This window comes from Pan paniscus, chromosome 7, assembly GCF_029289425.2.
Source record: "Pan paniscus chromosome 7, NHGRI_mPanPan1-v2.0_pri, whole genome shotgun sequence".
Taxonomy (NCBI): domain Eukaryota; kingdom Metazoa; phylum Chordata; class Mammalia; order Primates; family Hominidae; genus Pan; species Pan paniscus.
In genome coordinates, this window is record NC_073256.2 from 63,540,162 (window position 1) to 63,565,279 (window position 25,118).

The 25,118-nt window shown below is 40.1% G+C and overlaps 1 protein-coding gene across 4 annotated transcripts in view; it reads right to left on the reverse strand.

Moving 5' to 3' along the window:
* The window catches only part of PRKDC (protein kinase, DNA-activated, catalytic subunit), a 186,397-nt gene that overhangs the window by 133,050 nt on the left and 28,229 nt on the right, over window positions 1-25,118 (reverse strand). For all 4 annotated transcript variants that reach the window (XM_055116536.2, XM_055116534.2, XM_055116535.2 and 1 more), the window contains exons 17-25: window positions 24,132-24,247; window positions 23,313-23,472; window positions 22,552-22,638; window positions 21,225-21,344; window positions 20,648-20,807; window positions 11,739-11,845; window positions 8,791-8,881; window positions 7,370-7,533; window positions 5,872-6,024 (exon numbers count right to left, since the gene is read on the reverse strand). In XM_055116536.2, the coding sequence (XP_054972511.2) occupies window positions 5,872-6,024; window positions 7,370-7,533; window positions 8,791-8,881; window positions 11,739-11,845; window positions 20,648-20,807; window positions 21,225-21,344; window positions 22,552-22,638; window positions 23,313-23,472; window positions 24,132-24,247 (1,158 nt within the window). The remainder of the gene's footprint in view (window positions 1-5,871; window positions 6,025-7,369; window positions 7,534-8,790; window positions 8,882-11,738; window positions 11,846-20,647; window positions 20,808-21,224; window positions 21,345-22,551; window positions 22,639-23,312; window positions 23,473-24,131; window positions 24,248-25,118) is intronic.

A 25,118-nucleotide genomic window follows, 5' to 3' on the forward strand; every position in this document is an offset into this window, starting at 1 on the left:
AAAGCAGGAAAATCGCTTGAACTGGGAGGTGGAGGTTGCAGTGAGCCGAGATCGTGCCACTGCACTCCAGACACAGTGAGATTCCGTCAAAAAAAAAAAAGTAAAATGCTTGTGGTGGAAGTTAAGGTGAACACTCCCTACACTGATATCCTGTACATTTCTGTCTCAGAGGCCAGGGCTTTTATAGGAGTACTGAGCCACCCAGGAGACCTTTATTCCCCACGGTTATTGAGCTCAACAATTAAGTACTTTGATATTAGAGGTCCATACCGTAGTTAATATCACCTCAAAAATGATGCAAAATGTCCCAGGGCTCAGACTAAACAACACAGAGACTCTTCCAACAGTCTTTCTAGTCTTTGAAGCTATTTTTTTCCCCTAATACCTTCACTGGCCTCTATGAAGCAATTTTTAAAATTAATCAATATAAAAGGGTCTTAACTTTCAGTTTGAAAGTTTAACCTGGTCTTAAAGCATCACTTTTTTTTCCACAAAAGAATCATACTGGTGTTTTTTTTTTGAGACGGAGTCTCGCTCTGTCGCCCAGGCTGGAGTGCAGTGGCGCGCGGTCTCTGCTCACTGCAAGCTCCGCCTCCCAGGTCCACGCCATTCTCCTGCCTCAGCCTCCCGAGTAGCTGGGACTACAGGCGCCCGCCACCACGCCCGGCTAATTTTCTGTACCTTTAGTAGAGACAGGGTTTCACCATGTTAGCCAGGATGGTCTTGATCTCCTGACCTTGTGATCCACCCACCTTGGCCTCCCAAAGTGCTGGGATTACAGGCGTGAGCCACCGCGCCTGGCCAAGAATCATACTGTTTTATTCTTAGTACATAAGTTTTTAAATACATGTATACATAGCTAGATATATATATATATACACACACACACACACATACACAATATAGACATACCCCTTTATAGAAAACCGTCCCTCTACAATCCTACATCCCAAAGGTAACCACTGTCAACTTTCAAAATATTTTATTTATATACCTTTTTTTTTTTTTTTGAGACAGAGTCTTACTCTGTCACCCAGGCTAGAGCGCAGTGGCGAAATCTGGGCTCACTGCGACCTCTGACTCCCGGGTTCAAGTGATTCTCCTGTCTCAGCCTCCCAAGTAGCTGGGATTACAGGCGTCCACCACCACGCCCGGCTAATTTTTGTATTTTTTGTAGCAACAGGGTTTCACCGTGTTGGCCGGGCTGGTCTCAAACTCCTGACCCCCGGCCAATTTATATACATTTAAATATGTGTATATACACGTGTAAAAATAAAAATAAATCTGCCAAAGAGGCAGAGCTCCTGTCTTCCTGGAAGAAACCAGTAACTGGTTTCTTCTTAGAGTACTTTCCACGTAAACATATGCACTCTACCAATGTTTTCAGTAGCCACCCAGTACCTCAACTATGGACCACAACCAAGCTACCAGAACCCTACAGCTAGAAATGCAAGTATTTCTAAATTATGACTACCATACAGAGTGGAGAGTCCTGAGCACACTGTTTAAGCAGCTCTCTTGTAAGGAAGCTGCTAGGCCAGGACTGTGGTCACTCAATCCGAGCCCAGCTGCAGAGCACTGTGCCTGTGTCGCCCCACCAACCATGACGCGCAGGGTCCTTTCCTTGTGCCCTTGGCAACACCAAACATTGTTCATCTTTTAAATATTTGACAGTAGCCAATATCATTTTAATTTGAAGTTCCTTGTTTACAAAACGGTTGACTATTTTAAGATACATTCCATCGGCCATTTACATTTCTTCTTTTATGAGCTGCCTATTTTTTTCTTTATACATTTGTCCATTTTAAAATCTGATTTCTTCAGTAGTATGTTGCACATTATACATATGTTACAATGTTGGTTTTGTGCCATTCAGTAGTCTTAAACATTTATAAGGTCAAAACTATCAATACATTAACACTTTTATGTGTCTCCCTATCTGTACAAACTTTATAGAAAGACACAGAAGGATGCCGATTATAGAAAAGTAATGAAATCCATCCAAGGAGCAGAAATCACACTGCACACAGAAGAAAACGTTTTGAAATGCTACGAGTCTACTTTTTGTTAACAAAACATCTATGCACATGTCAAGATGTGTTATTATAAAGACATTCTCCAGACTTTACAGAGGATCTAACATCTTTTCCCAGGGAACAAGCATGTGAAAGGGGTGACGTGAAGGTTCATTTTTATCTTTGAACATTTTAATATTATAAACTGATGTGTTATCAACAAAAAAGACCTAAAGATATACACAGACAGATATGCTATGTGGTCATTACATTTTTCTGTAATTTATTTATAGTTCGTTTTTCCTTCTAAATCGTATTGATTTACAGTTAGTTTCTTCACCTGTGACAAAGCCCCTCTTCCTTACCCTAACTCTAGTCAGGCTCCTCTGAACTCTTCTCAACTAGGCCTTGACTTCTGGGCTTCCATGTTCATCTCTATTAGTCCAGTTTCACCAAGAACTCCGCTGAGTCAGTTCAGTGAAAACTCCTCCCCTTGATATATATAATCTAATTCCTCATCTCCCCCCAGCCCCCAGGCAGTGTCTGGTCACCCTAGCCCATCTTCAGCCATAACACTCTTAGGATTGGTTTAGCCACAGTCCTCTTTATGCCTGATGTTTCTTCTGTTGTGGGAAGTCAGGGACCCCACACGGAGGGACCGGCTAGAGCCGAGGCAGAAGAATGTAAATTGTGAATATTTCATGGACATTTATCAGTTCCCAAAATTAATACTTTTATAATTTCTTACACCTCTCTTTACTGCAGTCTCTGAACATAAATTGTGAAGATTTCATGGACATTCATCACTTCCCCAATCAATACTCTTATAATTTCTTATGCCTGTCTTTAATCTCTTAATCCTGTTATCTTCGTAAGCTGAGAATGTACATTACCTCAGGACCACTACCGTACAAATTGATTGTAAAATACGTGTGCTTGAACAATATGAAATCAGTGCACACTGAAAAAGAACACAATAACAACGATTTTCAGGGAACAAGCGAGGGAAGATAACCATAAGGTCTGACTGCCTACAGGGTCAGGCAGAACACAGCCACAGTTTTCTTCTCATAGAAAGCCTATAGACGGATGTGCAAGTAGGAGAAATATCGCTGAATTATTTTCCCAGCAAGGAATGACCCTGGGGAAGGAATGCATTCCTAGGGGTAGGTCTATAGACAGCTGCTCTGGGAGTGTCTGTCTTATGCAGTTGAGATAAGGACTGAAATACGGCCTGGTCTCCTGCAGTACCCTCAGGCTTACCAGGATTGGGAAATTCCAGCCTGGTAAATTCTAGTCAGATTGGTTGTCTGCCCTCGAACCCTGTTTCCTGTTAAGATGTTTATCAAGACAATCCACAGTGGGACATAGGCCCTCATCAGTAATTCTAATTTTGCCTTGCCTTGTGACCTTTATTGCCCTCTGAAGCACGTGATCTTTGTGACCTACTCCTGGTTCATATACCCCCTCCTCTTTTAAAATCCCTAATAAAAATCTGCTGGTTTTGCGGCTCGGGGTTGTCATCACGGTCCCGGGTGTAACATTTCTCTCTTTGTACTCTTTCTCTTTATTTCTCAGACCGGCCGACACTTAGGGAAAATAGAAAAGAACCTACGTTGAAATACTGGGGGCTGGTTCCCCCAATATTCCTCTTAGTTATTTTCCATCCACTGACCCTGACCCTGCTCCTTGGCTATCAATCCCCCTGGTCAATAAGTATTTGGAGTAGAGCCCAATCCCTCTACAGCAGTGTAAAAGCCCACTGGAGTAGCCTCCCCTTTAATAGTTTTCCTTAACATCTTAACGAATGTCATGAATAACTTTTTCTTTAACATGTTAGTCATTTGACCTAATACCATTTATTAAATGACCCATTTCCCACTTAAATGACCCCCTACCATAGACACAATTTTCATATACACACAAGGGGCCACTTCCCAGCACCTAGCTCTCCCACTGAGCCATCTGTGCGCTGGTTCAGCCTCTTATACTCCATAAGGCCACTTTTCAACATCTACTACACAAGACTCCCTCCAGCGTGCAACCCTTTCAAAATGTGTCTTGCTTATTAGGCTCAAGCAATTACTCCTTCAGATTATTCTTTTAAGTTCAAAAATAAAATTAATTCTGGATTTTTTACTGGAATTACACCAGAGTTATCAATTGATTTGGGGAAACTTGACGTTTTTTTTCAATAATGACTTCTACCTCAGGTACATAAGCTATTCATCTTCTATAGTCATAAAATATGTTTGCCTGGCACATTGAAGTTTATTCCTAGACATTTTTTTTTGATGCTGTTATGAATAAGATGTTTATAGACATATTTTCCAAGTGGTCAATAGTAATATATGAAATATATGAGAATAATATATGAAAAAAGATATATGAGAATTATGTGTTTATAATTCATCAGCTTTTTCCTTTATTAATTCTTAGAGTTTATCAGCTGATATGCTTACTCTTGGGCCTTCCAGATTTTGAAAACAATTATAATAATCTTTTCTCCTTCTTAATAGTCCTTCTATGATTTTCTTATCTTACAGTATTGAATAGAATCTCCCAAATAGTTAGTGGGGCTGATATCCTAGCCTTACTGGCCCGCTGACAAGTGTCTTTTGATTGCTAAGTGCCAAGTGCTGGGGTAGATGCTGGAGAGGGAGCAAGGAACACCAAGCTCTGTCCATGCAGAGTTTAACTAACTCCAAGTAAAGCACTGACCACTCCCAGAAACAGGCCATGCTCCCATGCTGGGTGGAAGCACAAGGGAGTGTCAGTGCTTCACACAGAGGATGACCTGGCTGCAAGATTCAGGCAGACATTCTATCACATTAAACATCATGTGAAACTACTCCTAGTTTATCAGGAGCTGCCAAATGCCTTCCAGGCTTCCATGGAGAGGTTCATTGCTACGTTAAATCTACTTCTGTGGTAAGTTTCCAGTTTTCACTATGAGCTCTATTTAATCACAGTGCATCTGAACATACTGCTGGACTATATCCACTCATGTATACTGCAGAATTTTCCAGCTGCATTATGAATGAGTTTTGCATTTCATTTTCTTTTTTAAGTGTGTACCCTGATATCCAGGTCATGCTAGATTCATAAAATGAACTGAGAAGATTTCTTACCTTTTTCTGCTTCATGGCAGCAGTGAAGGATCTGTCCATAAAGTCACAGTATAGGCCACTTGCCAGCCATAGTTATTTTTTATTTATTTATTTTTTTTTTTTTGAGAATGAGTCTCACTCTGTCTCCCAAACTAGAGTGCAGTGGCGTGATCTCAGAGCACTGCAATCTCCACCTCCTGGGTTCAAGTGATTCTCATGCCTCAGCCTCTCAAGTAGCTGGGATTACAGATGCGCACCACCACGCCTAGGTAAGTTTTGTATTTTTAGTAGAGACGGGGGTTTTATCACGTTGGCCAGGCTGGTCTTCAACTCCTGACCTCAGGTCATCCGCCTACCTCAGCCTCCCAAAGTGCTGGGATTACAGATGTGAGCCACCGCGCCCGGCCCATGGTTATTTCTCTCTTCTTCCCTCTGTGAAAGACTATGTTTGTCCATGAGAAGGGTGACAGCTAATTCACCTTTAGATGCCTGGACTCTCAGTAACTTTTAACTACAACAGCGATTCCCAAACTCCGAGACACACTGAAAGTGGAGGGGAGAGCTTTTAGAAGTCCTGGTGCCCAGGTCATGCCCATGACCAATTAAACCAGAGCACCTGGGGTAGCAGTCAGGGAGCAGTATCATTCCTAACCATCTCCAGGTAATTCCACTGCTCTGCTGACCACTGAATTAGACAAACCAAACTTTTAGAAATTTTACAGCTATTTCAGATTCAAAGCCCTTACCTGATCAACATCACACGCAAGTCGAAGCAGCACAGGAAACGTCCGCTTATAGAGCTGGTACATGGGTGGGGCTCCCTGTCCCCCTTCTGGCATCTGCGTGGCTTTGCCCAACATAAACATAACCATGCTATGTAAAAGTTCACAGGCTGCAACCTAAAATAGACCAGGAGGTCAGCAATGTTTAAGTTATCACGTTGATGACAAGAGAATATTTGAAATGTCACTCAATTTAGCCTTTAAGAAGAAAAATTTCATTGCACATAACTATCATGTAACCCAAATATAAATTAACTGGAATTAACATTTCTTGTTGTATAAAACTAATGATTCTGTTCACTTTGCTTTTTTATCCAAGAACAAAGAATTAAAATGTAAAAGCTTTAGAAACTGGGAAGTATATTTCACTGTTGCCATATTAAAGAACTATATAACTTTGCTTCATCTGTTAGCACATTTTCAACTATCACTTTAAGTAAAAATATTTTTTGAAGCACTATAGAAAATTTACAAATTAATACACGCATACCTCATTTTATGGAGCTTTGGACACAATGTGTTTTTTAACAAATTGAAGGTCTGTGGCAACCCTGCATTGAGAAATTCTATTGGCTCAATTCTTCCAACAGCATGTGCTCACTTTGTTAGCATTTTTAAGCAATAAAGCATTTTAAAGTATGTATATGAAGTTCTAATGCTATTGCACACTAAATAGACCAGAGTATAGTGTAAACATAACTTTTACATGTACTGAAAAACCAAAAAACTAGTGTGATTTGCTACACTGAGATATTAACTTTATTGCTTTGGTCTGGAGCTGAACCTGCAGTATCACCAAGGTATGCTATGCCTGTATGAAAATTTGAGATTATCTGTTTCTAATCTCCCAGAGTTAAGGGGATAACCAAGCATAGCCCAAATATCACTCTCAAATGCCCTTTATGTTCCATTTTATATAATGAAGAGCTTTTGGTATACTAATGTTTTGAAAGGCAATTTTTTTTTTTTTTTTTTTGAGACGGAGTCTCGCTCTGTCTCCCAGGCTGGAATCCAGTGGTGTAATCTCGGCTTGCTGCAACCACTGCCTCCCAGGTTCAAACGATTCTCCTGCCTCAGCCTACCGAGTAGCTGAGACTACACTCGCATGCAAGCACACCTAATTTTTGTATTTTTAGTAAAGATCAGGTTTTACCATGTTGGCCAGGCTGGTCTCAAACTCCTGACCTCAAGTGATCTGCCTGCCTCGGCCTCCCAAAGTGCTGGGATTACAGGCATGAGCCACCATGCCCAGCCCAATTACCTATTAAGATGATTTATACTTAACTTACATTTATCAATGACACTGACTTCTAATAAGTAAGTAGTTTTCTAATTACTATATTACAGAAAATACAAAATTACTAATATTGGAATGGCTGAAACGTGTTCTCTATATCCTAAGCAATATGTATTTTTAAAGCAATAGGCTCTAAATAATGGGTGAAATGAAAAATAGAAGTACTTTAGTTTGTCTGTCACTGGCTGTGAGCGCTAATTCTGTGACTCGAGGCAGGAACACGTCCAGGAAAATGACAGGTTTCATCTCTCTAAAGGGCACTGCAAAGCTCAGCCGCTTCTCTCTGTCCCAGGCCACATAGCTCTTCATCATCTCATCTGAGGACGTGACTGTTAGAAAAGATTTAAGAAGAATGAAACACTTTTTTTCTTTTTATTAGTGTCAGAATTATTCACAAATCAAAACATTTCTAATGCCAGCTGTTCTACATTCTATTAAAGTGAAGCACTTCATTCATCTTTCCCTTTTCTTTTGCCTCAGATATGTAATTACAACATCAGAAATCACTCGATTTAAAGTAAAATTACTTTTAAACAAGCCTAATAGTCTCAAATGTTTAATATCCAAATTCAGTAAGAGTTAAAGTATTTTGTAGAAGAAAGTCAATGAACAAAATTTTTACTTAAAAAAAAAATCTCTTTAAAACACTTTCCAAATACAGGCTCTAACTCCCTAAATAACCAAAAGTCACTGGTATATTTAACACCAAATTTCAAAAGTAAAAATACAGAGGAATTTTTACTAATCAAAAATGTAGACTTTTGGCCAGGCACAGTGGGGCATGGTAGCTCACACCAGTGATCCCAGCACTTTGGGAGGCCGAGGCTGGTGGATCACCTGAGGTCAGGAGTTGAAGACCAGCCTGGCCAACATGGTGAAACCCCATCTCTACTAAAAATACAAAAAATTAGCCAGGCATGGTGGCGTCTGTCTGTAATCCCAGCTATTCAGGAGCCTGAGGCAGGAGAATCGCTTGAACCTGGGAGGCGGAGGTTGCAGTGAGCCAAGATTGTGCCACTGCATTCCAGCTTGGGCAACAGAGCGAGGGGAAAAAAAAAAAAAAAAAAAGCGGATTCTTTTAAATTAAAATAATAGAGACAGCTTCTTGCCATGTTGTTGCCCAAGCTAGTCTCAAACTCCTGAGCGCAGGCAATCTTCCCACCTCAGCCTCCCAAAGTGCTGGAATTACAGGCGTGAGCCACCACACGCAGCCTACTAACCAAAAATGGTAATTCTCATTTGTAAAAATTTCTAAAAATATCAAAATATTAACAATATTGGATCTCAAAGAGATTAACTTGGAATTCCCGACACTAATATGGAAAAGAGTATCAAATTACATTGTTTCAAACTGGATAACATGCTTAACAAGTCAAGCTAGAACATATGTTCTACCAGTATACTGAATTATTCCAATTTTACGGATACAGTCAAACCATTAGGCAAGATATTATTCTTTATAATCTTATTTAGAAATATATAAATCACATATAGGAGCAAATATTCAGAATATATTATGACCTGGATACATCCAAATAAAAGCACAAATATATCTACAGAGGTTATTTATTTTAAAAGAAGTTTACCTGTCAGAAGATTTTTGTTTATTTGTCCTCCTAGAGATCCAAGCATTTGTACTACTCTAATTCTTATTTCTTCTAAGGATATTGCTTCGTTCTGTAAATTTGAACAATTGTATATATGTGATTACAAATGGGTTAAAGATTAAATAGAAGACATAGGAAAAAACTCTTTGCCACCCACTAGGATGTCCATTTCCTAGAACCGCAGTTCCAAACTTTTTGGCAGGATCCTTTCCACTCTTAAGAAATATCAAGGACCCCCAAAGAGCTGTTTTATGTAGGTCCTGTTTATCAGTATTAATGACATTAGAAATTGAAACACAGAAACTATGTAAATAGTTAAACTACTAAACCCATTACATGTTATAAAAAGTAACTATATTTTTCAAACAAATGAAAACTCTGGGCAAAGTGGCCATTCCACAGTAGTGCAGATCCGTTTACAGTGTAGCTCACTGGGAGACAGTTTGGTCCTCACACCGATATTGCAGTTGGAAAACCAGGCAAGAAATTTTAAATAGTCTTTTTAGCTAACTGTAGTTATTCTTCTTTGATATTACACCAAAACTGAACCAGCGGTAGTTTCTTAAAGGTTACAATGTCGAATCTGAATTCTTATCATGAACTCTACGTACTCTACTATGTTAAAATCCAGTGGCTGATCTTGCACTTTGAGTGGATTTTTCATCCATGTATAATTTGGAAACATCATGTATTCCTCATCTGAAAATACTGGTTCACTGGATTGTGCAGATATTCCAAATGTTGACACATTTCATTATATATGCAAAAAATCACATAAGCAAATATCACCACCAATCTTATTAGAAAAAAAATCTTAGGCTGGGCGCAGTGGCTCACACCTATATCCCAGCATTTTGGGAGGCCAAGGTGGGCAGATCACGAGGTCAGGAGTTCGAGACCAGCCTTTCACCAACATGGTGAAAGCCCATCTCTACTAAAAATAAAACAATTAGCCAGGCGTGGTGGCACGCACCTGTAATCCCAGCTCCTCAGAAGGCTGAGGCAGGAGAATCGCTTGAACCCAGGAGGTGGAGGTTGCAGTGAGCACTCCAGCCTGGGCAACGTAGCGAGACTCCATCTCAAAATTAAAAAAAAAAAATCTTTAAGTAATGAGAAGCTATCAAACTTACTGCAATAGTTACAAGTTCTCCAAAATTTTACAGTTCACTTAAAAGCTTAAATTTTATCATTGGCAACAGATTTTCAGAAGTTTTCCTCAAAGTGGCAGGCTCGGTTCATTTTAGAGAAAATGTCTGCATATATCCACCTATGAATAACCTCAGTGTGCCTTTCAGTTGTCATTTCAATAAAAATTGTGTCCACAAAGCAGTGGCTACTTCAGCTCCCAGTTAAAAGCACCACACAGTGTTTTTTCTCCAGACAGCTGTCACACTTTTCTACGCAGGCCTGCTTCAGGTGCACCTCCTGCCTCACACACGGAGTATTTTTAAAAATCTGTGCTCAGAGTCAACGTTAGAGAATCAACAGTGTTCTCCATCATAACACCATGGTGCAAATTAACGGATTAAAAATAGCTTTGGCCTTGCACCCTGGATCCCCCAGGGGTCACAGTTAGAGAACCATAGTGCTAAGGAACAGGCATTGTGTATCTGTACAAAAATTTTGGCAAAGCACAGTGGCACACATCTGTAATCCCAGCATTTGAGAGGCTGAGGTGGGCAGATTGCTTAACCCCAGGAGTTCAAGACCAGCCTGGGCAACAATGCAAAACCCATCTCTACGAAAAATACAAAAATTAGCTGGGCATAGTGGCACATGCCTGTGGTCCCAGCTACTCGGGTGGCTGAGGCTGGAGGATCACTTGAGCCTGGGAGGTTGAAGCTGCAGTGAGCTGAGATCACACCAATGCACTCCACCCTGGGTGACAACATGAGATCCTGCCTCAAAAAAAAATTAAATCGATAAGAAAAAAAGAAATTTTATTTGTAAAACCAGAGATATATTTATTTTATCCTGCTGTGCCATAAAATTATAAAAACTTTTATGCCGCCATTTCTAGTTTCATTCTAGTCTCTCAATCAAAAGATGCCCAAAATAATGAGGTGAGAAGAACTGACCCTAGAGTTTGCATTATCAGTTTTAGATGTTAAAAATTTTTCAAATTTTAATTCTTACTTCATTCCAAAAATAGCTATTTTCCCTATTCTAACTCAATTTTCTCTATTTACGTCATATTTTACTATCACATCGTATGGCTCATCTCGAGAAAACTTGCCCCAAGGAATTATCACCAAAAAGCCATAAAAGAACAAAAAAGAAAACTGAAACAAACTGAACCTGATAATATGACATATTTAAGATCTAGGCATAAATGAAAGTCTTACATATCCCTGGTATCAGTATTCTGACTTGCTTATTTAATATGAACCAGTTTACCTTTTATTATCCACTAAATACATTTGAGGGCAGGGATGAACAGAAAAACAAGACCAAAAAAATAAACAAAACAGTTAATATAGTTTATATTTTCATAGCTAAAAATATATTAATTTTTTTTGTCAGGCCACTCCCATTGCCCAGGCTGGAGTGCAGTGGTGTGATCTTGCTCACTACAGCCTCAACTTCCTGGGCACAGGTGATTCTCCCACCTCAGCCTCCCAAGTAGCTGGGGCCACAGGCATGCGCCACCACACCCAGCTAATTTTTTGTATTTTTTAATAGAGACAGGGTCTTCCTATGTTGCCCAGGCTGAGCTCAAGCGATCCACCCACCTCACCCTCCTAAAGTGCTGGGATTACAGGTGTGCGCCACCATGCCTGGCCAATATATTAAAATTATTTTTATATTGTACTCTACTTTGTATACAAAAACAACTAACATTTTAAATGAAGATTTTTACTTTTCACAAGTGTTAGAATCTGATCTCTGCATTATGTAAGGTACAGAAAATACAAAGGACTTCTTACTGATGAAAGGTTCTTTGTCTTCTTCAGATGCTTTAACACCACTTTATTAAATCCTTTCTGGGCAGCCCGAGAAAGAGCTGACACTTCCCAGTTATTCTTGGTCTCATCTATCAATAGTAAACGAAAATAAATTTAAAATAGCATTTATTCATTCATTTAATGTACATTAGAGGCAACAAACTATATTGTCAAATAGAAACATTAAAATCCTAAATTACGATTTAAAAAAATTAAGTTTCTAAAACAAAAAATATAAATGGTGGTTGCTTTTAAACATCACTGTCTGCCAAAAGGAACATGGCTCCTTGGGAAGTGTCTGACTCCAGGGTCGAGAAGAGCATGAATCATCTCGTGGAGCAGGAGTGGCTCCCACGCATCACACTCGGGCCAAATCTGGGACAATGTGGGCTTCAAAACCAATCATGATGGCAAAAGATTAGACCCACTGAAAAAATAAGAATCCACAAATCTTACTAATACAGATAAATAAATAATGGGGAAAATTGTTTCTTGCAGTAGAACATCAACTAGGATGAAAGAAATGATGGGGGTAGAAAATCACCATTTTGCAACCATCAAAGTAATACCTGATTCAGAAGAATAGTCAGTGGATACTAAAACTATTATGGTGAGCTTGATGAGGAACAAGACTATTTACAGTGTTGAAGTACCCCGAATAAATTCCTTTTTTTTTTAAGCAATCATAAACTTACAGAGGATGGAGAGTATATAACTTCTTTCCTGAAGCACTGAGGGTAAGTGACCGACTCAACACCCCACTGCCCCGAATGCTTCAATGTGTTTTCCACAAGGACAGTCTCCCATACAACTGCCACACAACCATCCAAACCAGATTACCAACATTCACTCCTCAGCACCACTCCCGAGTTCAGCATTCACCTAAGAATGTTTTTAATTCAGGACAGCATATTGCACTTAGTTGACCTATCTCTTTAGTCTCTTTTAGACTGAAGCTGTTCTTCAGTATTACCTTGCATTTCATAATTTGGACATTTAAAAAATCATATGCCAGTAATTTCATACGTGGTCTCTCCATATGCATTTGTCTAATGTTTTCTCATGATTAGACTCAGGTTATGGGAACCAGTTGTAACATTTTACTATTTCCTTTATTAACTGCTGAATTAAACTTTGACACATGTTCATTTTCTCTCTGCAGAGTCATAGTTCTACAACTATAAAGTCATTTCCAAAAGTTCTGAGATGTCCAGTGCATTCACTGACACGGCCAGGTGAGCTGCGCCGCGGGAGGGCACCTGCCGGTGGTTTAACTCCAGCAAGTCTTCTCTTGGTTCCAGAATGAATCCCTGGCAGTGGGATCTTAGCTCTGCTCTCTCTAGCTAGTTCTTTTCCTTTCTATAAGATGTTAAAGAGTTCTACTCTCTGATGGGCCAGAGATAATAAGAGAATCCAGTTTTCAGTGGTTTTTTTTTTGAGCTCCAATAAGTTAAGAATTTTTAGTTCACTGGAAAAAACAGATATTTGATATCTGGACTATTCATCATTTTCTACGTCTGTTGGGAACAGGCCCCCAAATCTGGCCATAAACAAAATCTCTGCAGCACTGCGACATGTTCATGATGGCCATGATGTCCACGCTGAAAGTTGTGGGTTTATTAGAATGAGGGCAAGGAACACCTGACCCACCCAGGGCAGAAAATAACTTAAGGCGTTCCTGAACCACAAACAATAGCATGAGCCATCTGTGCCTTAAGGACATGCTCCTGCTACAGATAACTAGCCAGAGCCCATCCCTTTGTTTCAGCCCATCCCTTTGTTTCCCGTTTTAGTTAATCTATACTCTATAGAAACGATGCTTATCACTGGCTTGCTGTCAATAAATATGTGGGTAAATCTCTGTTCCTGGCTCTCAGCTCTGAAGGCTGTCAGCCCCGATTCACCACTCCACACTCTATATTTCTGTGTGTGTGTCTTTAATTCCTCTAGCGCTGCTGGGTTAGGGACTCCATGACCGAGCTGGTCTCGGCAATGTCTGTATCTCCTGGTTTTTGGCTCAAATTGCAGAACTGAAACTATTTACTAAGCTCTCTATGTGTCTTTGCAAGTATGTGTCTATAATTAACAAAGGCCTATATCTAATTTTGTGTATAATGTTCTCCTGTATTTGGGGGGTATTGATAAATTAGATTATAAAGTCTCTTAAAGGAGCTCTGTCCTGATTTATACAGATATGTAAATTGAGTATTCCTAAAATTCTCCAAAAATAAGGAAGTTGAACTAACAGTGTTTTAAATGTGCTAGATTTTAAAAATCATACAGAAAACAATTTGGGATCATTTAGGAATATTCACATAATTAAGGCGCATCTGTGGTAAAGAGACAAGTTTAATATTTTGGTTTAAATAAATGAATTTTATCTATCAGTATTAAATATAATACGAACATGCACTTTATTCTACTTGTGTTTGTTCTCCCTATAGTTATTCCGGCTAATAAGCTAACATTACTTCTCATAACGTTTTTTAAAACTGTGGTGTAATATACATAACATGAAATGTACTCTTTTAACCATTTTTAGGTATATAATTGAGTGGCATTAATTACATTCACAATGTTGTGCAACCATCACCACATCCATCTCCAGAAATTTTTCAACATCTGAAACAGTCCCATACAACTTTTAAGATTATGAAAAATGTGGCTGGGCACGGGTGGCTCACGCCTGTAATCCCAGCACTTTAGGAGGCCGATTGGGGCGGATCACGAGGTCAGGAGATCTAGACCATCCTGGATAACATGGTGAAACCCCCATCTCTACTAAAAATACAAAAAAATTAGCCAGGCGTGGTGGCGGGCACCTGTATTCCCAGCTACTCGGGAGGCTGCGGCAGGAGAATGGCGTGAACCCAGGAGGTGGAGCTTGCAGTGAGCCAAGATCACGCCACTGCGCTCCAGCCTGGGCGACAGAGCGAGACTCCATCTCAAAAAAAAAAAAAAAAAAATGAAAAATGTAATAAGTTTATGTCCAACTAAATTGAATCATTATCTGGGTAAACTTTTTATTTCCCAAGTAATTACGTTGTGCAGCATGCCAACTGGAAGATAATCTCTATTATCTTTAGGCAATTTGCAACCTTGGACTGACTGAGTTAATGGATACTTTGGATGGTTGGGTACTTTGATAATTTCTAAGGAAAATATTAATAGAATACTGAAATACTGATGAAAAGGCACAATTTTTGTGTTTATGTGCTTTTCCTTTTTGCTTTTATAGGCCGTTGAAGGTAGGAGCCTTGGGTCATGCTAACAGGCACGTGCATGCTGTCTCTTGGGGGGCTGCAGACAGTGGTATCTGTGAGCTCTATGAGTCTGACATACTGCTGGTGTGTAAGGCAATTCTCAATTTCCCACTCCAGTTTTCTACATGAAACATGAGTTTAGTAATTATATAATTAACAAGTGGTTATGTGGCTATATTAGAAGAATAGTACAGAAATACAATTGCATGCATGCTTTTGATTTTCTTTTTGAGACAGAGTCTTGCTCTGTCACCCAGGCTGGAGTGCAGTGGCACAATCTCCACTCACTGCAACCTCCACCTCCTGGGTTCAAACAATTCTGCCTCAGCCTCCCGAGTAGCTGGGATTACAGGTGTGTGCCACCACACCCAGATAATTTTTGTATTTTTAGTAGAGCCAGGGTTTTGCTATGTTGGCCAGATTGGTCTCGAACTCATGACTTCACGTGATCTGCCTACCTTGGCCTCCCTAAGTGCTGGGATTACAGGCGTGAGCCACTGCACCCAGCCTGATTTTTCATTTTTCTTGGATTACAGGTGTGAGCCACAGCACCCAGCCTGATTTTTCTTTTTTCTTTCTTCAGAAGGGTCTCACTCTGTCACCCAGGCTATGGTGCAGTGGTGCAATCATGACTTATTGCAGCCTTGACCTCCCAGGCTTGAGCAATCCTCCCACCTCAGCCTCCCAAGTAGCTGAAACCACAGGCGTATACCACCACATCCAGCTAATTTTTAAAATTTTTGTAACGAAATTAGCCAGGTGCAGTGGTGCGCACCTGTAATCCCAGCCACTTGGGAAGCTGAGGCAGGAGAACTGCTTGAACCCGGGAGGCGGAGGTTGCAGTGAGCCAAGATCACGCAACTGCACTCCAGCCTGGGTAACAGAGCGATATTTCGTCTCAAAAAAAAAAAAAAAAAATTGTAAAGATAAGGTCTCCTTATGTTGCCCAGACTGGTCTCGAACTCCTGGCCTTAAGTGATCCTCATCCCTCGGTCAGTCAAAATGGTACGTGGGATTACAGGTGTGAGCCACTGCACCCAGCCTGCTTTTCATTTTTAAGTAAGGAGGGTAGTTCCTCATAAAACAGTGAATCTCAGACATTTTCATGTCTGGATCTCTTTCCAGAATTAGGACTGACCCCATAAATCTTTGTTTTGTGGATTAGAACTAGTAGCAGTTACTATATTGGAAACAGAAATAATGTTTTAAAGACTTATTGATTGATTTGGAGGTCATGTTAACATGCATAACATCTCTGTATTTCAATGAGAAGAGTTCTGATCTCCCAGACACCCTGGGAACTGGTGTTTGAAAGTTGTGTCAATTGGTTTCAGAATATGAAAGGACATTAACACAGGACAAATCTCGGAAAGCGACTATCTGAGCCTAAAAAGATAGTATGAGATGAGTTAAATTTTTAGCAAAGGTCACTTAATCTTGAAAAGTTTGCTTCTTTGGTTTACTGATCAAGGACTTTGCCTATACCATGAGAAGTCATTTTTTTTTTTTTTTTTGAGATGAATTCTCGCTCTGTCGCCCAGGCTGGAGTGCAACGGCGCGATCTCGGCTCACTGCAACCTCTGCCTCCCGGGTTCAAGTGATTCTCTGGTCTCAGCCTCCCAAGTAGCTGGGATTACAGGTGTGCGCCATCATGCCAGGCTAATTTTTTTTCTTTTTAGTAGAGACACGGTTTCACCATGTTTGCCAGGCTGGTCTCAAACTCCTGACGTCAGGTGATCCACCCAAGTTATGGGATTACAGGCGTGAGCCACTGTAGGCAGCCAAGAAATCATTCTATGTAATCTGCCAAGACAGCAAAGATTCACTGTCTTACCAGAAAAATTTTCTGAGCTTTACACTGACTTCACTGTCTGAAAAAGGAGATTCAGGCCATGTGTCTTTGACAGAAGAGGCCCAGAGTGGCACTGAGTTCCCCTCAGCAAGTCACATCAGGATGCACGTGTGGCCCACAAGTCCTACTGCTAGTCAGTGGGCAAAGAAGGGCTCTACCAGGTGTCTATGCTGTAAAATCACTATTTTCACTCTCAATCATTAGTACGTGTTTGGGTGAGGTACTTTAAAACCATGGTACTTCAAAAAGTGCCATGCTGGCTGTGAAGGTGTAGGGGCCATCTAGGAGGACACTCAGAGGCCTCCAGGAATTGAGAATCATGCTCCAGCCGTCAGTCAGCAAGGAGACAGGAACCTTGGTCCTCCAATCACATGGAACTGAATCCTGCCAACAACCTAGATGGGGAGTGAACAAGCCTGGACTAGCCAACACCTTGAATTCAGTCATATGACTTAACAGAGAACCCAGCTGAGCCCATTTGGACTTGTGTCCTACAAATCTACGAAATAATCAATGGGTGCTAATTTAAGCTAAGTTTATAAGAACTTATTACACACCAAACAATCAAACAAAAAAAACCACTAGGAAACTTTAACTTACTCATTTTACTTATTTATATCTGTACATGCTCACTGCTTCCTATTTGATTACCTGGGTTATAACGTTTCTAAAGTTATTTATTTTGATGCTCAAGTCATCACTACTTTTGCCTGTGACATTTCCCCCATCATGCTTTGAACAGGTCCTTACTTTCCGGATGTTCTATAAAATACAGTATTCTAAGTTCATAATATATTTTCCCGGCCCCAGGTTGGAACCAAGGAGTCCTGGTTCCATTAATGGAAAATGAGGTATGGGTCTGGGCATGGTAGCTCATGCCTGTAACCCCAGCACTTTGGGAGGCCGAGGTGGGCAGATGACTTGAGGTCAGGAGTTCGAGACCAGTCTGGTCAACATAGTGAGACCCCCATCTCTACTAAAAATACAAAAATTAGCTGGGCGTGGTGGTGCATGCCTGTAGTCTCAACTACTTGGGAGGCTGAGGTGGAAGGACCACTTGAGCCCAGCAGGCAGAGGTTTCAGTGAGCCAAGATTGCACCACTGCTCTCCCGCCTGGGAAACAGAGTGAGACTCTGTCTCAAAATAATAATAATAATTAAAAAAAAAGGAAAATGAGATTTGGAGGCCATGACCTGGGTGCCAGGTTTGCTTGTTACTATTCAGATACCACACTCCTAGAGGTCCCTTCAGTGGCCAGAGTACATGTAACACACAAACACACACTCTCTCTCTCAGTTCTATTTTCACATTTATTTAGATGCATCCATAAGTGAATGCACATATATAACTGGGGAGAGGCAGAGGGAGACGGAGGACCATGGGTTCACACTGATATACCCACTTCCAATGCAACTCCACAGTGTCCATTCCAGTTTCCTGTCTTTCTGTATTTGTAGCTCACTTCAACATGAGAAACCTAGTTTCCCTTATTCTCAATGAATTTATGTATTTGTTCAATCTCCTGTATGTAACCAAACTACTACCTCCATCGCCCTTCTCACCCTGCCTGTACCCCAACATCCCAGACAGCTGTCCCAACACGTGGGTGCCTCATCTAGCTTGGGTAAACCCCATGCCAGGCCACCCCATGGGGGATGACCTCCTCACACCCTTGGGAGCACCTGGGACCTCCCCCTGCCCAGCATCTACCTTCCTCTGTACCACCTAAAGGCCTCAAGACTGATCACTCCAGAAAGTGGAGCATGGAATGCCTCAAATTACTAACTCACACAGAGAGAAAAACAGTAACCTGACAACCACAAAAAGATGATGCAAACACTGACCAAATGGTTACAGTGGAAACAACCAGCAAAGGCACCAAGTGTCCTGAAGAGAACCCAGCGTCTGTCAAAAAGGCACAGCCCAAAACTCATCAAGAGGAAACATCACACAAACCCACATAGAAGGACACTGTACAAAATAACTGGCCTGCAGCCTTCAAAATGTCAAGTCATGAGAACTAAGAAAGGTTGAAGAACTATCCCACATTAAAGAAAGCTAAAGAGTTACAACTAAAAGTAACACATGATCCTACACTGAATTCTAAACCAGGAAAAATGCAGCTAAAAAAAGAAATTAATAGGGCAAGTGAAAAATGTGCCTATTGACTGTTACTTGGAAGAATATGTATCCATGTTATTTTTCTGGATTTTGATAATAATACTGTAGTTACGTAAAAGAATGTCCTCACTCTTAAGAAATATACAATGAAGTCTTCAAGATCTATGACACCTTCGGCTTATTCACAAACGGTTCCAAAAAAAATGTCCCATGTAAATATAAAAACATGCACAAACACACAATAGAGAAAGTACATGCAACAACATAAATGGTACAAAATCTTAATAACTGGTGAATCTAGATAGAACACATGGAGTTCTTTTTACTGTTCCTGCAATTGTTCTGGAAGTTTGATACATCAAAAAAAGTTATTAAAACACTAACTTCTGTCTCTAACATGATAGATTTTGTTTTGTCACCTAATTTTGCTTACTTTCTGCTTTTCTCAATTATCGAATCATCTAGATAGGGTACATGTTTAACAGGCAAATCATTTAAAACAATCACAGTAACTTCCTTTACTAATCTAAAACTTTTCAATGAGTTAACAGAACTCAAAAAAGAAAATTAAATACTATAAAGATATATGCTATCAGATATATTCATTTTACTAAGTGATGTATTTGTCATGAATACTCAAATAATGGCACTCCTTATATAAATGTGAATTTTAAAAGCTATAAAGGTTAACTAGTTTGTAATTTTGGTCTCTAAAATATGCTTGTTATTACAATCTGTAAAAAAATTGTGACTCTTTCTTCATGAACTCTGCATATGTACTGAGGATGTCAGAAAAAGCAGACACAGTGCATGAAATCTGTCACACAACTTTCACTTAATGTTTCCAAGCCAATAAGATTTAACAATAAAATAATGATTTACACAGGTAAAACCTCACAATTTTTTTTCTGTATTTCTTTTTTTGGCCTCATGAAGAAAAAAACCTTATAAATTAATACTTGACTTCTACTGTGAAGATAGTAAAGCTTAAATTCTTACAAATACTTCAGTCTTTCTCCCAACAGAATCTTTTTGCTTGCATCGGATGACAATGTCTCTTTTCATTCCAGTTTAATTAAGTCTGTGCCCCACCCCAACTCTGAAGTCCTACTTTTTCTTCTCTTGACTAGTAATATTTTGACTTCGGCAGATAATTTTTTTCTTTGACTCTTTTCCCAAACCTATTTTTTCTATGATGACATTTTTTTCGCAATTCTTAGCTACCATTAGTGTGCTTCACCAGTTATGTTTTAAAAAGCAATAAAAATCTAGTGAAAGTAAAAATACAAAATTACTGTTGAATTTTCTGAAGTTTTTAATTCCTGACTGATTTATTCAACAAGTTTTTTTTGCAAAGCAGTGTATTAGGAGCCATAAAAATTTCAAGGTATTGAAGACAGTACTTGTCTTTGAAGATTTTATAAATCTTAGTAAGCTATAAGTGAGTAAATGAAAAATATTTTTAATACCTCAACTATATTTCTTTATCACAATTAGAGTCAGATAACTTAGGGAAATTACAAAAATAGCAATCAAACATATTTTGAACACGCTGGGTTTAAATTTCAGAAGTTACAAAAATACAGTCCTACCTATTATAGTTACTCCATTTCCATTTTAATTACAATACACATCACAATTCTTCTAAACCTTACCTGACAAGGCTGAAGTCTTCAGGTATCCATCCAGGCAGGGGAGAATGTCTTTGTAATAAGGCTGCATTACATGTCTGTCAATATAAATTGACCATTCTTCTAGAGCATTCAGGCCTACTTCTGCCAAGGGGGTATAGCTCAGGCCCAGTTTGAAAGCCATCTGTATGTTAATACAAACAAGTTAAACTGAAACGCAGGAAATATAAGATTTAAAGGAAAAAAACACCAAGTAATTGTGATTTCTAATTAATACTCCTTTTTATTGCTGGATGCCCGACACCGCTGGAGAGTGCAGTCCAGGTAATTAGGAGGAAAGCAAGCAGCTGTCTCTGTGGCTGTGGTATACCGCAGCCTTTCAAGGCACACAGGTTTAACTCTCACATCGACCTCCAAGTGCAGTTCAGAGTCACCAAGGGTCTAAGTCCCAAAGCCAGTAAGTGGCAGAAGCAGACCCTGACCCGGGCACGCCTGTGAGGAAACGCCTGCTGGGACTGCCAGGGCAAGAGGATGGTGTTTCCATGTGCTCTGGGACTCACAACAGCGATGAAGAGATGGCTCTGTTCAAGACAACGCCTACCTGCAGTGCAGGAACGTAGGCTCTAACATCGAGTTCAATGATGTTGTGTGGCAAGGACAGAAGAAAGGTCAAACAAGAGGCCAAAAGTTCATCTTTGTACTGCTTCATTTTAACTGCCACCTTAACAAGAAAGAAGACAGTGATGTATATCTGAATAGAGCCTACATTTGAAAATCAACTAAAAAGTATTTGCCCTATTCTCAAATACAAAAATTGGCACGTAGCCTTTATTGACATGACCACATTCACTTACAAATTACACACTAACCTCCAGGAAAGTTAATTTGTTGAAATGCTTAATACCTACTACATGGAAAAACAAGAATCTATTTCATCTTGAGTTGTCATCACTCAACTGAATTATGTTAAGAGAGCTTGAGGGACTTTTTTTTTTTTTTTTTTTGTAAGATAGAGTCGTGCTGTCAGCCAGGCTGGAGTGCATGGTGCAATCTCGGCTCACTGCAACCTCTGCCATCCTTCAAGCGATTCTCCTGCCTTGGCATCCCAAGTAGCTGGGATTACAGGCACGTACAACCACACCTGGCTAATTTTTTGTATTTTTAGTACAGATGGGATTTCGCCATGTTGGCCAGGCTGGTCTTGAACTCCTGCCCTCAAGTGATCCACCCACCTTGGCCTCCCAAAGTGCTAGGATTACAGGCATGAACCAAAGTGCCTGGCTGAGGGACTTTTGAAGCACAATAACTTCCTCTATTAGTTTTTTTAGGACCTTACTCCCGCTCTAGATTTAGCAAACACATTTTAATTTGTATTTATTTATTTATTTATTTTTATTTTTTTTTTTTGAGACACAGTCTTGCTCTGTTCCCCAGGCTGGAGTGCAGTGGCACTATCTCGGCTCACTGCAACCTCCATCTCCCGGGTTCAAGCGATTCTCCTCCCCCAGCCTCCTGACCTGACACAATTCTTTTTTTTTGAGACAGAGTCTCGCTGTGTCACCCAGGCTGGAGTACAGTAGTGCAATCTCAGCTCACTGCAACTTCTGCCTCCAGGGTTCAAGCAGTTCTCCTGCCTCAGCCTCACAGCCTACTGAGGAGCTGGGATTACAGGCGTGCACCACCACGCCTGGCTAATTTTTGTATTTTTAGTAGAGACGCGGTTTCACTACATTGGTCAGGCTGGTCTCGAACTCCTGACCTTGTGATCCTCCCACCTCGGCCTCCCAAAGTGCTGGGATTAAGGGCATGAGCCACTGCACCCAGCCCCAATTCTTAAAATAATTATTTATGATCACTAGGATTTTTTCAATAGATATTCATTTAAAAACAGTTCATGATAACACTAAGATAAATCATTTAAAAATTACCTCTTTGCCAAATTTCACAAATAAAGCAAAGCAAGAATACTTTTCTGGGTCTTCAGGAGAGTGTTTCAGACTCTTTGGACTAACTCCCTGTCAAATAAAACAGCAAGTTAGTACACTGAACAAGAATCGGGAGACTGTATCCCAATCCAGTAGTTCCTAGCCTGTCTTCAAAGGGGTGAATCCATTTCAAGTTACCAACATCTAATGAAGACAGGAGGCAGAATCAGCTCTGCAGACATTTCAAGGCACAGGCCAGTCAGAACAAGAGGAGGGAAGCTGGCAGCTAGTGAGAAGCCAAGCACACAGCTAAGTCCATTCCCTCTTCCTCATCTCACCCTGTAATTACCCAGGTGGGCTCCTCATGTGACTGACTGGAGCGTCGAGAATGCTAATCCAGTTGTTCTCAAACTTCACTGGGTGCCAGAATCACCTGGTGGCGCTTAGCAGGGCAGCAGAGCCCTGCCCCCAAGGTTTGTGATGCAGAAAGCAATGCTCAAGGCTGCTGGTCCTGGGACCATACTTTGAGAGGCCTTGTTAATCTTACATAATTAGCCAGGTGTTTGAGCATCAGGGCAAAAAATGCTGCTAGCTTTTTAGAGTGCTATCTAACTGCCATTCACATATCAATTTTTTTAAACACATAGAATAAAATTAGTAGACTTTAAAACTGCATAGTCCACAATCACATATTTTATGATACATTTATATATACTCATGACCTAAAAAAACACAAGATTCAACGTCCTGCAAGAAAGACTCACCTCGAAATATTTTATTTTCTTGGCATTTCTTACTGTAATAGAAAGCAATTTGTAGAAACCACTGATGAGGGGCAACCTTGTAGACTGCAAAATTAATTCATATGAAAATGAGTACACCCATGGTTCAAAAAATTCTGCTTGTTTCTCAGGGAGAATCTCTCTGTAAAAACAAATTAGAAATTGAAGGTAGAAATTTGTATCATTCTGATCTTAAAATTGTAAGGGACATAATCGAACAACTAAGCTACAAACCCATCACGTAACATTTTGAGGTATCCTAAAATGTTTAGTTATATCTATAATCCATTTTTCTCTACCTGAGGATCTTTTAAATATAAAAAATGAAAACTGTAACCTAGTACACTTAGATATATTTTAAAGACCTATATAATCGATTACAGATTTTGTCTTTTATTATTTTTTATTTATTTATTTTTTGAGACGGAGTCTTGCTCTGTTGCTCAGGCTGGAGTGCAGTGGTGCAGTCTCGGCTCACTGCAAGCTCCACCTCCCGGGTTCAGGCCATTCTCCTGCCTCAGCCTCCCGACTAGCTGGGACTACAGGCGCCTGACACTATGCCCGGCGAATTTTTTGTATCTTTAGTAGAGATGGGGTTTCACCATGTTAGCCAGGATAGTCTTGATCTCCTGACCTCGTGATCCACCTGCCTCGGCCTCCCAAAGTGCTGGGATTACAGGCGTGAGCCACCGAACCCGGCCTATTATTTCATTTCTTACATCTATATAAGGAATTTCCTATATTACAGCCAATAACTAACAATCACTTTCATTCTTAAATAATTAGAATTTTACAAAATACCTGCAAAATTCCACCAGGTTAATGAAAGCCGAAAAATCTTTAGGTTTAGCTGGATGCAAGTTAGCCGCTGGATCTGAAGTCGGGATCATCCAAACACCAGGCGCCTCATCTCCATTCTTAAAGAGTAATTGTAGCAAAGAAACATTGTACCATTCAATCACGAATCACTCAACAAATAACTTTCCAACTGACTTCATGGTCAAGGCCTGATGCTATGAAGAAAGATTGCAACAGCGAGAAAGACCAAGATGGGTGCTCAAGACCTATGGTCTGATAAGAAGGGCAGGACTTGCAGAAAGCGTTAACCAAAAGGACTCACAGGAAGTGATGAGAGAATGGGACAAATAGGAAAATGCCAGAGGTGGGCAGCACTTCTTGAGGGAGCTAGCAATAATGCCTTGACAGAGATAGAATTTTAATAGGTGACCTAGAGATTTCAAGTGAAGAAAAAGAGAAATAGAGAAAATATTAACAGTAGTAAGAAAGATAAATGAAAAATGTGGTATTTTGGAAGTGCATGAAGATCAGTTTTAAACACGCTAAGTTTGTGTCACCAAATTTGTGTTACCAAACACAACTGTGTATTCAAATTAAAATGTTGCACAAGTAGTTAGAAATACAGAGCAGGAACCAACAAGGGAGGAGGAGGCTGGAGACCAAATATATCTGGGAAGTGCTAACAGGTGGTCATTGATCTGTTGGAATGAAGCTGGAAGGGCAGGGAACAGAGGAGAAAGGGAAGCCACTGAAGACAGCAATGAACACACGTGTTCTAAAATGCAGGTCTGTCAGCTGACACAGTTCCAGGAAGTCCCTTTGGGCAAGTTTTTTTTTTTTTTAAATAAAATTATTTTAGACATTTGCAAAGCACAGAGAGCAATAAAGCACACATCAGTGTTGCTACCTATCATCCCTCATGAAAAACAGAATACTCCAAGTGCAATAAAGCTGATGTGACCACCGGCTTGTACTGTTTCCCTTCATGTT